This window comes from Oncorhynchus kisutch, linkage group LG13 (assembly GCF_002021735.2).
Source record: "Oncorhynchus kisutch isolate 150728-3 linkage group LG13, Okis_V2, whole genome shotgun sequence".
In the NCBI taxonomy this organism is placed as follows: Eukaryota; Metazoa; Chordata; class Actinopteri; order Salmoniformes; family Salmonidae; genus Oncorhynchus; species Oncorhynchus kisutch.
Genome location: NC_034186.2, coordinates 66,322,114 through 66,336,697, shown reverse-complemented (window position 1 = coordinate 66,336,697; position 14,584 = coordinate 66,322,114). Strand labels below are relative to the sequence as shown.

General features: G+C 45.0%; 1 protein-coding gene across 2 annotated transcripts in view; it reads right to left on the bottom strand.

The window, feature by feature from the left end:
* lars2 (leucyl-tRNA synthetase 2, mitochondrial) overlaps window positions 1-13,774 on the bottom strand; it is a 38,982-nt gene extending 25,208 nt beyond the window's left edge. Inside the window, exons 1-8 of one of the 2 annotated variants that reach the window (XM_031787040.1) lie at window positions 13,624-13,756; window positions 13,308-13,328; window positions 10,113-10,378; window positions 7,029-7,160; window positions 2,389-2,480; window positions 2,207-2,267; window positions 1,979-2,068; window positions 1,304-1,447 (exon numbers count right to left, since the gene is read on the bottom strand). In XM_031787040.1, the coding sequence (XP_031642900.1) occupies window positions 1,304-1,447; window positions 1,979-2,068; window positions 2,207-2,267; window positions 2,389-2,480; window positions 7,029-7,160; window positions 10,113-10,378; window positions 13,308-13,328; window positions 13,624-13,642 (825 nt within the window). In that variant the 5' untranslated portion in view covers window positions 13,643-13,756. Of the gene's footprint in view, window positions 1-1,303; window positions 1,448-1,978; window positions 2,069-2,206; window positions 2,268-2,388; window positions 2,481-7,028; window positions 7,161-10,112; window positions 10,379-13,307; window positions 13,329-13,623 lie in introns of both variants that reach the window. The other variant, XM_031787041.1, reaches the window with a different exon arrangement.
* Window positions 13,775-14,584: the final 810 nt, after the last annotated feature.

Here is a 14,584-nt window from a genome sequence, read left to right as displayed (position 1 = left end):
AAAAATTAACAAAACTGTGTTTTTGTCTCCAGAAAAGAAGCGACATCAATGGAGCCACATAAACCCGAGGGTTTAACCAGAGACGTAGGCCTATGGCTGGGCCAATTCCAAGGGTTTCCATGGCAACCTAGCAAAGCTATAAAATTCTATATCAATAAAATGAGGATGGCTAAGGTTTTGTGTGTGTTCGTGTCAATGTCCGTGAGTGTGTTTCCCTGCATCTTTTGGATACATGAAAGATTTGATGATACATGCACGTGAATATATCTGAGGCTGCCTATCATGTGTGTGTGTGTGAATCTCAGAGATAAAGTGGAGTGACAGGGTCATACTGCTGAAGCCTACTGGTTAATTTGTGAGTGACTAGTGTATGTCTTTACCAGGGGAAACTGGAAATGTTAGCAGCACACACACAATCAATCAACCCTTATCAATCAAGGCTCTAGCAGCACAGGGAACCTGACCTTCTGGTCCACCAATCAGACCGGTTTGGAAGGCTTCCACTCAGAGCCTCTCAGTACCAACCATTCCTCATCTGGAGAGGTTTGAATCAGCACACCTTCAGTTACTCTCACTCCATGTGCCCAGGTTCAAGCTGTGCGTGCGCATGCGTGTGTGTGTGTGTTTGTGCGCGTGTGCGTGTGTGTGTGTGTGTGTGTGCGCGTGTGTGTGCGTGTGCGTGTGTGTGTGTGTCCATCCCATGGGTGGAATAAATCTCCAGAGAGGGTCATTTCAACCCAGAGCGTAGCTGGTAGTGGCTGGTAGTGATTATGAGACCCTGCTGCTGGAGACGTGGGGGTTTCTCATCAGTCAGACTGGCCAGGAACGGCGAGGCCAGCCTGGGAATGACACTCTCAGCAGGCTGCTGATTACACAGCCAGGGCTGGGTTCAAGTAGTATTTATTTTCTTTCAAATACTCTGAGCATTTGATTGACCCAGTCTAACATGCCAGATGGGTGGGCTTTGCAGTTTGCACTTTTGGAACTATTCCATTGGTTCCATTGTGCCAGGTAAGATCACTCAATCACAGCTAAAGTATTTGAAAGAAAACAGATCCAACTTGAGCCCAGGTTTGTTCCACAGCCAGGGCTGAAGCTGCTGCCATGGTTTCTGCAGTGATTGACATTAGAGGGGTCTCCCCCCCTTCCATTCTCACACAGTCTCTAATGTAGCCAGCCAATCAGATTATGCCAAAAGGCGCAGGTGGCGAGATTGATGTGATAGGACGCCCTTTGACCCTTATTGCTGCTGACAGGATTATCACCAACACACCCGCCATACGCACGATACACACACACCTACCTTGGCGTAGTTGGTGGTCTTAATGAACCACTGCCTGAGTAATTTCTGCTCCACCAGAGCTCCAGACCTCCAGGAGCGCCCGTTGTCATCCACCTGCTCATCAGCCAACACCGTCTGGTCCACAGGGTCCCAGTTCACCACTGCCTGGAACACACACGTGCACACACACACACACACACACACATTACAATTACTACAACTACACACAGACACAAAGACAGACATAAGCCAACATCACAGGAGCTGATCGAATCAGAGAAAGAGACGGATGTCTACTGATACGAGTGCCAAAATACCTTGCATCTGATTAAACTACATGACCTCTCCACTACAGCACAGATTTTCCGATTGTCTGTAATCTACTACACAAAATGTGTTTTCCTCACAAAGCCACAGGAGGCTCCATAGTTACTGAAGACTGTTCCCCAGGCCACTGAGCCTCTGTGGCCTGCCTGAGAGTCATCCTCCTGGGGTGTGTCTCCCTCATCCTGCCTCCCTGGAGTTCTACACACAGCCTATGACAATACCAGGGGCATGACTGCATCACATTAGTTCAAAGTGTCATCATCTCCTCGTCAGCAGAGATGGAAAGGAGATGAAGAGAGGAAACCACTTTGGACTATTGAGACACAGCCTATGACAAGGATTGGACAAACTCAAGGCCACCAAATCTACCTCTTTCTGATAGGCCAGTCCTGCCTTGAAGAGCTTGACAAACAGCCACTGGGTCCACCTGTAGTAGTCTGGTAGGCAGGTGGTCACCTCCTGATCAGAGGAGAGGGAAGCAGAGTGATCCACAAGATGATTGATTACCACACGCACGAGAGAAAAGAGAGTCATCCACCCACACAGAGCCTACCACTGGAAGGTTGGAGGTGGTGCTCAGCTCCTCCCATTACTCACCTTGTCCCAATTAAAGCAGAGCCCTAGGCTGTCGAGCTGCTCCCGCATGGACTGGATATTACTGGGGACGGAGACAGACAGGGGAGAGGAGGATGTTAGGGGGAGTGTGTGTGTGTGTGTGTGTGTGTGTGTGTGTGTGTGTGAGTGAGAGAAAGGTGTTTGCGTCATATCTTGTATTGTACCTCTTAGTCCATTCCTCCGGGTCAAGGCCTCTCTCGATGGCAGCGTTCTCTGCTGGGAGTCCAAAAGCATCCCAGCCCATTGGGTTTAGCACCTAATAACAGTTACACAGAAATCAGTTACATATCACACCTGGCTGTTCTTCCCAGCCCATTGGGTTTTACACGTTACACACAACCCCCAAGATAACAGTTCAATTCAATTTAAAATACTTGATTTGTCCCCTTAGGCCGGGCAATTACTAAATACAGCTATAGCTGTGCTTCAGACAACAAACCGGCACAGACACCATATGTGAACATATCATACCTGACTTTTCAGTATATCCCTTTAACACAGGCCGGTTTGAGAGTGCTCTAGCACATCCCTAGTAAAGAACATCAACAACAAGGCCCGAACGCTGTACAAGAGCATTTGACCGTAATACTGTCGTGCATGAGTCTTTAGAAATGCATAACAGTGTCAACCTTTTCCGTCTCATTATCTATAATCTCTGTTCTATGCCCGAAGACATGTAATATATGTAGAAGCTGTTAAACCCAACCAGAGTGTAAGGCAGAGAGGTGAGGGAACATAACATCTAATGCATGTAGAGTGGCTGTGCACAGGCCCATAAAGGCCTAATGTTGTAATGTGAGTTATACAGGGAACATACCAGCGCTGGTCTGATTGGATGTGTTAAATGGAGGATGGTAATAGGAACCAAGGCCTCTCTGTTTGCATCATCATCATCTATATTTCATTCACACTAGTATGGGGATGTTGTGTTGAAAGGCATTGTACTTTGCAGCACTAACAGATGTGATCAGAGGTTTATACAGCCTTCCAGCTTGTGCTTGCAGTCAGTCAGACAGTCAGTCCCACCCCTCTCCTCATAATGTGTTTTCTCACTTATTTCCACTTCTTCACACCAGTGTCTCCCTCCTTCCCTCCGCTTCTCACAACACTATTAAGAATTGATAAGCTCTTTTCACCCTTCACTATTCCTTCTTGATCCTTCACTTTTCTTCCACCCAAACCCTTACTGAAGAGAAAGAAGGAGAGGCAGGAGTGGAGACGAGAAGAGAATGGAAGAGCAGTAGAGAGAGAGAGAGAGAGAGAGAGAGAGAGAGAGAGAGAGAGAGAGAGAGAGAGAGAGAGAGAGAGAGAGAGAGAGAGAGAGAGAGAGAGAGAGAGAGAGAGAGAGAGAGAGAAGAGAGAGGTGAGGGGGACAGGAGAGTGGAGAGGGAGTGTGTATCGACTAACGAGTCTGACGCTTCAGACAAATCGGTATCCTTGGTAACTGCCTGGGCCTAATTTGTAAAGCCGAGTGCTGGATGTTATCAGTCTAAGTGAGCGCCTTCGTGCCGAGGTAAAATATACAGACATTGACTAGAGAAATGAGTACCTGTAGATGTAGAAATATAAAGAAGTCCCTACGGTCATTAAAATAGATGTGCATGCCGTGTTAATACGCCGTTTTATCAGTTTAAATGTGTCCATTATCTAATGTAGTGAGGAGGACCTTTAGCTGATCTGTTGTCGAGAAGAGATGAACTCCTGACGGACAGGGACAGGCTGTCTGCCTCGGTTCATTTCTCAAAGTTACATCAGCCCAAAGAGACTGTCAGAGGCAAACCATCATCCCTTTTTAACAGCCGATGCTCCACAACAACCCCAGGGCCAAAGTCAAGGCTCTAACTCCCCCACTACAACTTATGGATAACCTATGGATAGAGGAGGAGCTAAGAGAGAAACCTGCCCACAGAGTGGACGTAGATGTATATTAGGGAGTGACTTGTCAATCCAGGACAGCCTGACAGACAGACAGGAGTCCCAGGGGAGGGGGCTGATTTTGGGCATGCAACACATTGGCATGGCTATGCTAAAGTGTATGTGTGTCCACCCACACACAAATCCCAAAAGCTCTGGTTCCATCTGTGAAGAGATGAGCTGCAAGCTGAAAGCAGAGCAGAGCCACAGGCAGTCTAACCATTAAACATCACACCACAACTAGGCTACAGGGAAGGGATTTTACTAAACATCACACCACAACTAGGCTACAGGGAAGGGATTTTACTAAACACCACAACTAGGCTACAGGGAAGGGATTTTACTAAACATCACACCACAACTAGGCTACAGGGAAGGGATTTTATTAAACATCACACCACAACTAGGCTACAGGGAAGGGATTTTATTAAACATCACACCACAACTAGGCTACAGGGAAGGGATTTTATTAAACATCACACCACAACTAGGCTACAGGGAAGGGATTTTACTAAACATCACACCACAACTAGGCTACAGGGAAGGGATTTCATTAAACATCACACCACAACTAGGCTACATGGAAGGGATTTTACTAAACATCACAACTAGGCTACGGGGAAGGGATTTTACTAAACATCACAACTAGGCTACAGGGAAGGGATTTTACTAAACATCACAACTAGGCTACAGGGAAGAGATTTTACTAAACATCACAACTAGGCTACAGGGAAGGGATTTTACTAAACACCACAACTAGGCTACGGGGAAGGGATTTTACTAAACACCACAACTAGGCTACAGGGAAGGGATTTTACTAAACATCACACCACAACTAGGCTACAGGGAAGGGATTTTACTAAACATCACACCACAACTAGGCTACAGGGAAGGGATTTTGTCTCTACAAGTGTAATCTCCTTGAACGAATGAACTAGTTGAAGACAACTTGTTCTCTCTCTGGTGTGTGTGTGTGTGTGTGTGTGTGTGTGTGTGTAAATGGATTATCTTTCTGACAGTTGCTGACAGACAGATATCCCCTTGGGCAGCAGCATGTAGCTGTCATTCACGACGGTCCATACGACAACTAAAATATTGGTTAGGAAGACAGCATTACAGCCTTACTGCTGGTAGCCCAGATACAGCCTACCTGCTAAGAAAATCCATATGAAGACAGAAATGTAGTCATCTCTCTCTGAGTGGGAGGGAACAAAACCCTGCTGCCTTCAAAACAATGACAGCCCGTTGTGCCACACTCACACAACACTGACATCACTTTGTCAGGCTCCATTAAAATCAGACCCTGGGGATTCATCCAAAATGGCACCCTATTCCCTATATAGTGCACTACTTTGGACCAGAGCCCTATGAACCCTGGTAAAAAAATAATGTACTATAAAGGGAATCTGGTGTCATTTGGGACGTAGCCTGAGAGAGGAGGGCCTACAACACAACACACACCAAACGGGGGGGGGGGGGTTATTGTGACAAAGAAGAATGGCTGGAGTAATGGTTTAGAACAGTATACAGTACAGAGGAAGGGAGGGGAAGAGAGGGGGGAGAGAGAGAGGAAGAGTGGGAGGAGGGGAGAGGGAGATAAAGCGAGAGAGAAGAAAAGAGATAAAGAGTGAGATAAATGAGTGAGGGTCACAGTGAATTATTTAGTAACCATTTCAAGCTATGGGTGACTGGATGCATTAGGGGACACAGTGACAGACAGTCCCTGGTCCCGAATGGTGTCTCTGGGGAGTCATTTGTCACCACTGGTTTGTAGGACACCAACGGTCTGATCATCATATCTCTTAAACACCAGCACACATCTTTCACACTTTTCTATGAGGAGAGTCATCAACACCTTAGAATGGATAGTGGGAGCTTCCCTCCCTGTTTTACCTCCGCAGAAACACTTAAAGGCAGATGTCTTAGAGGGACTCACCAACTGAAAGAGTCATTGTTTTGACATGAAACCTTTTTATGCTGTAATCCCGTCTGGTAATGTGCCATGCGTAGGTAGTCCCACTGAAAAGTGGTCTTGTGGCTAAGAGCACTTAGGTAAGTGTAGCGTAGGGCCAGGGACAATGGGGGCACTCTCAAAGCTACAATATGCAAATCCTTTTTCAGAAAATTGGCAGCCCCACCAGTTGAGGCTGGTGAAATGTCTTTTGAAATGACAATTGAACTCATTCCCAGATCGCAGATTGTACTTTTAAGAGCGGAGTTAGAAGGCAAAGGCAGAGCAGCATCTCTCTCAGTTTAAACAGCCTCCACACACACACCTCCTGCAGAACAGATGCCAACTGTGATTCAGACTAGACAGAACATCAAGGCCGTAATGACGATGGATCAGGGCTTCCATTTCAGAGAAGATGTAAAGAGAGCGAGAACGGACGGTGACCTTGTGGACTGCACACAAAGTGCTTCACAGCTGTATGCTTCTACGTGACTCACCTGGAGTCGTGACAGTACAGTTTGTGTGCATGCATATGCATATATATATATATATATGCACGCACAGACAGACAGACAGGCAGACAGGCAGAGAGAGAGACAGGCAGACAGGCACAGACAGGCAGACAGGCAGGCAGACAGGCAGAGAGAGAGAGAGGCAGACAGGCAGACAGGCAGACAGGCACAGACAGACAGACAGACAGACAGACAGACAGACAGAGAGACAGACAGAGAGACAGACAGACAGACAGAGAGACAGAGAGACATAGAGAGAGACATAGAGAGAGACATAGAGAGAGACATGCATAGAGGGGTGGAAAGGAGAAATGATAAAAGTTACCAGTATGGGCAGCTTAGCTTGTCACAGTTGTATCTCCAGCTACTAATCAGGGCCAGTCGCTTTGGCTGAAACAATCTGCTAAATGGTATATATTCTTATTACCTGGTGGCCCCTCATCCTCTGGAAGTGTCCGATGGTGTCACTGATTGTGTAGACCCGTACATGGCCCATGTGGAGACGGCCGGAGGGGTACGGGAACATAGACAGGACATAAAACTTCTTCCTATGGGAACTCTGGGGAATACAACAAACACATGCTCAGGGAAATAGACTTCATGAGGCTTGTGATAGCCTTGCAATCAATAATTATACAAAATGTTTGACAGGAACTAGCCCTACAAATCTGTGTCTAGCAACATGTGATTAGCGCAACTAACCTGTAGGAATACCAGTCGTATAGCTTACTGTGCGTTCATGCCAGTGTTATAAAAATGATTGAAAACAAAAACGTGATTTTTGGTCTTAATTTAGGGTTAGCAGTGTGGGTGAGGTTAGGGTTAGGATTAGGTTCAGAATCAGATTTGAGGATTTTGTGGTTAAGCCCCTAAGGGTTATACAGCCTGGGTCAGTGCTAGACTACACTCCTAGCTACTGGATTCTTCTGTCTGTATGTCTGGGTGCAGCAGGTTTCCAGAGTGTGTGAGGCAGCACAGATTCCCAGTGTCTTTGAGAAAGGCCAGCCAGGCCAGAGAGCCCCTCACTCTGCCATCAGTCTGGACTACACACAGTCTGCCTCCCAAATGGCACCCTATTTCCTACAGGCCATGGTCAAAAGTAGTGCAATACATGCAGGTTTGCATTTTTCGTCATGAATCTTGTTCTGGAGGCAGCTCTGCATAGTGGTCACTAGCTGGCACAGCCACACAAAGTCATAAAATCTGATTTCACACTTAATCTTAACACTTACCTCACCCACACGGATAATCCTAATGCCTAACCCTAAATTAAGACTGAAAAGCACATTTCTGTTTTCATACATATTTACAATAGAGCCAATTTTGACTTTGCAGCTGGCCTATCTAAGGGGCAATCGCTCAGTTCTGCCTCCATGACAAGACTCATAACAATAAATGTCAACCTGCGCAAAAAATAGGAAATAGGTTGCATTTGGGCCTGAATAACTCAATGAGCGCAGACTGACTAAACAACGGCTAAAATTATCTTATATCTTATATCTTATATTGATGGACTGAATACTTTTTGTGTGGAAAGCCTGGGCTGAATCATGATGCATTGTGTGTTTGTAACAATGTCGTGACAACATTGGATGTCAGGGTCAGTTACAGTACTATTTGCCTTGGAGGACTGTTGATGGTCGTGACAACAGTAACCAAAAACAGACGGACAAACAGGAGACTGTGAATAGGTTACTTCATTACTAAGCATATTACGCCTATGAGTCAAGAATATTAGACAGTAAGAGAATGATTCAATGAATGTTGAGTCTACACAAACCAGAAGGCCTCCCAAAGGGAACACTAAACAGGGTTCAACCAGACAGACACACACAAACTCAGCAAAAAAAGGTCTCTCACTGTCGACTGTGTTTATTTTCAGCAAACTTAACATGTGTAAATATTTGTATAAACATAAGACATATGTTCAACAGACATAAACTGAACAAGTTCCACAGACATGTGACTAACAGAAATGGAATAATGGAATAATGTCCCTGATCAAAGGGGGGGGGGGGGGTCAAAATCAACAGTCAGTATCTGGTGTGGCCACCAGCTGCATTAAGTACTGCAGTGCATCTCCTCCTCATGGACTGCACCAGATTTGCCAGTTCTTGATATGATATGGTACCCCACTCTTCCACCAAGGCACCTGCAAGTTTCCGGACATTTCTGGGGGGGAATGGCCCTATCCCTCACCCTCCAATCCAACAGGTCCCAGACGTGCTCAATGGGATTGAGATCCGGGTTCTTTGCTGGCCATGGCAGAACACTGACATTCCTGTCTTGCAGGAAATCACGCACAAAACGAGCAGTATGGCTGGTGGCATTGTCATTCTGGAGGGTCATGTCAGGATGAGCTTGCAGGAAGGGTACCACATGAGGGAGGAGGTTGTCTTCCCTGTAACGCACAGCGTTGTGATTGCCTGCAATGACAGCAAGCTCATTCCGATGATGCTGAGACACACCACCCCAGACCATGACGGACCCTCCACCTCCAAATCGATCCCGCTCCGGAGTACAAGTCTCGGTGTAACGCTCAATCCTTCGACGATAAACGCAAATCCAACCATCTCCCCTGGTGAGACAAAACCGCGAATCGTCAGTGAAGAGCACTTATTGCCCGTCCTGTCTGGTCCAGCGACGGTGGCTTTGTGCCCATAGGCGACGTTGTTGCTAGTGATGTCTGGTGAGGACCTGCCTTACAACAGGCTTACAAGCTCTCAGTCCAGCCTCTCTCAGCCTATTGCGGACAGTCTGAGCACTGATGAAGTGATTGTGCGTTCCTGGTGTAACTCAGGCAGTTGTTGCCATCCTGTACCTATCCCGCAGGTGTGATGTTCGGATGTACCGATCCTGTGCAGGTGTTGTTATATGTGGTCTGCCACTCCGTCCTGTCTCCTTGTGGCACTGTCTTAGGTGTCTCACAGTACGGACATTGCAATTTATTGCCCTTGCAACATCTGCAGTCCTCATGCCTCCTTGCTGCATGCCTAAGGCACATTCACGCAGATGAGCAGGGACCCTGGGTATCTTTCTTTTTGTGTTTTTCAGAGTCAGCTGAAAGGCCTCTTTAGTGTCCTTTTCATAACTGTGACCTTCATTGCCTACCATCTGTAAGCTGTTCCACAGGTGCATGTTCAGTAATTGTTTATGGTTCATTGAACAAGCATGAGACACAGTGTTAAAACCCTTTACAATGAAGATCTGTGAAGTTATATGGATTTTTACTAATTATCTTTGAAAGACAGTGTCCTGAAAAAGGGACGTTTCTTTTTTTGCTGAGTTTATAAACATAGCAATAGGCCCAGGTACTAATGTACCATGACGACTATGGTTATTCTGAAGGATGCTGCTTAATTACCAGAGTATGGTTGAATATTAGGCTAGATTATAATTGGAACTAAAGCCAGGGGTGTTTTAAAATATTCATCTGACAATCTTTCCCAGAAGCCTCTACTAAGGGCCAACAGAAAGCAAAGAAGGAAGTTAAGAATTGCTGCCTACTCACCTCCTCCAGCGTATCCCTCCGCCACTGCTCCATGATACGGGGGTGCCACCACTGCTCCACCCTGCGTCTGGTGTCCGCTTTATAGTTCCAGTCCCAGACCCCTGTCTCACTGAACAGGGTCCGAGCCCCGTGTCTGGGGCAGGGGGAGAGGAGGTGGGGCAGGGGGGCACGGTCAGCCCTGGACCTGGGTCGCCCCAATCCCAACAGGCCAATGCCACGAAGGCAGAGAGACCCTCTGTACGCTGCCATCTGCATGGCTCTGTTACCTAGGTAACAGGACACAGTTCTATTAGTCAGTGCTCTGCTCACAAGAAAAGACAGCAGAGCACACAGTAGCTGCTAGGAACAGGATGAAAATAACAGTCTGGAGTTTGATTCTGGTTAACAATAGTTGTAGAGTAATACCTGTTCATTAACACAGTAATAGATGTTTAATAACACCTGAAGGCATCAGATCACATAAGCCAAAAACTTTGCTGAAAAAAGGCACACACACAGTCGCCAAGGTAACCTGATAAGATATTATAGGTCAAATCCCTTTTCATTCAATCCCTTTTTGACAGCACTCATTTTGATTTGAACGATATCTTCCATACATATTTGCCCATTGTAGAAGTGCTCAGAAAGTGACTTTTTGCACCTGTATGTATGTCATTTTGCATACCCCACCATACCATGAGAAATACATGTCTACGTCACTGTAAAAGATACATGAGGTTGATCCAATTTAAAAGCTTACAAACAGGGTTGTCAAACTATTTTATAATGTCTGAGATTATATATATATATATATATATATATATATATATATATATACACACACACATACAGTGGGGCAAAAAAGTATTTAGTCAGCCACCAATTGTGCAAGTTCTCCCACTTAAAAAGATGAGAGAGGCCTGTAATTTTCATCATAGGTACACTTCAACTATGACAGACAAAATGAGGAGGAAAAAAAATCCAGAAAATCACATTGTAGGATTTTTTATGAATTTATTTGAAAATGATCGTGGAAAATAAGTATTTTGTCACCTACAAACAAGCAAGATTTCTGGCTCCCACAGACCTGTAACTTCTTCTTTAAGAGGCTCCTCTGTCCTCCACTCGTTACCTATATTAATGGCACCTGTTTGAACTTGTTATCAGTATAAAGGACACCTGTCCACAACCTCAAAATGTCACACTCCAAACTCCACTATGGCCAAGACCAAAGAGCTGTCAAAGGACACCAGAAACAAAATTGTAGACCTGCACCAGGCTGGGAAGACTGAATCTGCAATAGGTAAGTAGCTTGGTTTGAAGAAATCAACTGTGGGAGCAATTATTAGGAAATGGAAGACATACAAGACAACTGATAATCTCCCTCGATCTGGGGCTCCACACAAGATCTCACCCCGTGGAGTCAAAATTATCACAAGAACTGTGAGCAAAAATCCCAGAACCACACGGGGGGGGGGACCTAGTGAATGACCTGCAGAGAGCTGGGACCAAAGTAACAAAGCCTACCATCAGTAACACACTACGCCACCAGGGACTCAAATCCTGCAGTGCCAGATGTGTCCCCCTGCTTAAGCCAGTACATGTCCAGGCCCGTCTGAAGTTTGCTAGAGAGCATTTGGATGATCCAAAAGAAGATTGGGAGAATGTCATATGGTCAGATGAAACCAAAATAAAACTTTTTGGTAAAAACTCAACTCGTCGTGTTTGGAGGACAAAGAATGCTGAGTTGCATCCAAAGAACACCATACCTACTGTGAAGCATGGGGGTGGAAACATCATGCTTTGGGGCTGTTTTTCTGCAAAGGGACCAGGACGACAGGATCAGTGTAAAGGAAAGAATGGGGCCATGTATCGTGAGATTTTGAGTGAAAGCCTCCTTCCATCAGCAAGGGCATTGAAGATGAAACGTGGCTGGGTCTTTCAGCATGACAATGATCCCAAACACACCGCCCAGGCAACGAAGGAGTGGCTTCGTAAGAAGCATTTCAAGGTCCTGGAGTGGCCTAGCCAGTCTCCAGATCTCAACTCCATAGAAAATCTTTGGAGGGAGTTGAAAGTCCATGTTGCCCAGCAACAGCCCCAAAACATCACTGCTCTAGAGGAGATCTGCATGGAGGAATGGGCCAAAATACCAGCAACAGTGTGTGAAAACCTTGTGAAAACTTACAGAAAACGTTTGACCTCTGTCATTGCCAACAAAGGGTATATAACAAAGTATTGAGATAAACTTTTGTTATTGACCAAATACTTATTTTCCACCATAATTTGCAAATAAATTAATTAAAATTCCTACAATGTGATTTTCTGGATTTTTTTTCTCTCATTTTGTCTGTCATAGTTGAAGTGTACCTATGATGGAAATTACAGTCCTCATCTTTTTAAGTGGGAGAACTTGCACAATTGGTGGCTGACTAAATATTTTTGGCCCCACTGTAAGTCAAGGCCATCTAGTAATTTAAGTGGGTCAGACGTGTCAACATACAACTGCCTCTAGTAGTAGGGTATTTTCCTGGTCACTAAATCATCATTGCAAGACTGCCATAGAAGACATACAGTATGCTAGACTATATCCCTGAGCTGGTGGGCTGTGCTTATGAAGGGACCCCCTGGGAACTTCTCTAAAGAGCCTATAGCCTAGTGGTAGTTAGCTCGTCCATATCTATACAGAAGGTGACACACGGATACACTCAATCTGCAAGCCTATTGATATGGATAACTTGAATGAGTTGGTTTCACATAAGGTATCTATCTTTGAGAATTCAACAAAATGTTTAGTACCTCCATATATATCAAACAAATCACACACAAAATCACTACATGCACAAACAGTATATGTCAGTATCTTTCATGCACGACCAAGTCAATAACATGGAAAAATGTGAAATTATGATTGTCTGTAGAATGTAGAGCAAGTGTCACTCGCTCACCAGCCAGCAGCATTCATTCTCCTCAAACACCCACTCAAACCATAGATAGAGACATCTGCTCTGCTGTAGCCGAGCTACTCTATAGTCTCTATAGGAGATCAGTGCAATGCCACAGACACACTATCCTCCAGCTAGAGCAGAGAGGGATATAGAGAGAGAAAGAGACATAAACAAGGTTGTGTCTGTGCATATGAGTGTGTAGGAGAGAGAGATAGAGGATGATATGTTTCTATGGTTACATTGACCCTTGTGAATGCCATATCTTTACCATGGAGAGCCTTGCATAAACCTTGAGAGATTCAGGCGATGAAAATCACGTTGTTCCAAGTTCACATAGGGTAAATACATTAGCATTTGTGTAAAATAATAATGTTATGTGCTTGTTAGTTATTCACGAAATTAATCACGAATACAGTTAATAAAAAACATAGCTAGCTAGCTAAAAGTTAGATCGCGACTCGAGCCAATCATTATTGACATGACACTGACAGCCACATTAGCTAGCTAGTGACATTCGTAAGCTAGATGCATTGTTGAACGTCTGTGAAAAAATAGATTTGATCACAGGGTTTGAAGTTACTCACTGTGTCCAAATCCTTGCATTAAGCGATATGACTTTTATCATGATCCATTATCTATATCAGATTAAAAATGTTATTGTGCACGTAAAATCGTGCTCCTGCTGTCATAGCTCACACCTCCTTGTGCGCCGCCATGTTTGTTTTTAAAAGCTTTATTGGCAGCTTCCTCTTAGAACATTGTAACAGGGTGGGTTCCAAAGTACTTTACTGATAAACACTAATGCTTTTTTGTTTGTTAATTGCTATGAATGTTAAATTAAGAGGTTAAATATACATTTGATATATCATTATGTGCTTTTTTTTATACATGTAGGGGTTAATGGGTTCTTCAACACTCCCCATAGGATATCCCTTTGAAGAACCCTTTTTGGTTCCATGTAGTACTCTTTTAGTGTTAGGTGGAACTGTTTTGGGTTCCATGTGAAAACCCTTTCCACAGAGAGTTCTACATGGAACTCAAAAGGGTTCTATCTATGGGGACAGCTGAAGAACCTTTTTGGAACCCTTTTTTCTGTGTAGAATGTTACATGTCATCTGTGTGGCACACTTTTGCGGGACCCTAGACTTTATTTTATACCCAACAGTCATCCAAAACGGGTCTGGTCTTTTCCACAACTCAACTGTATGGGCAACCTGGTGAGTTAGGGGATCTCTCTTACAGTGTGTGGCTATCTTTCTCTGAAGCTGTGCTCATATATTGATTTTGTGTGTGTGTGTGTGTGTGTTCGTGCGTGCGTGCGTGCATTGTGTGTGCGTACGTGTGTGTGACTGTGTGTGTGTGTGTGTGTGTGTGTGTGTGTGTGTGTGTGTGTGTGTGTGTGTGTGTGTGTGTGTGTGTGTGTGTGTGTGTGTGTGTGTGTGTGTGTGTGTGTGTGTGTGCGCGCGTGCGTGCGTTGTGCGTGCGTGTGTGTGTGTGTCTGTGTGTTTGTGCATGCCGGCGGGCATGTGAGTTCATCTGAGTTCC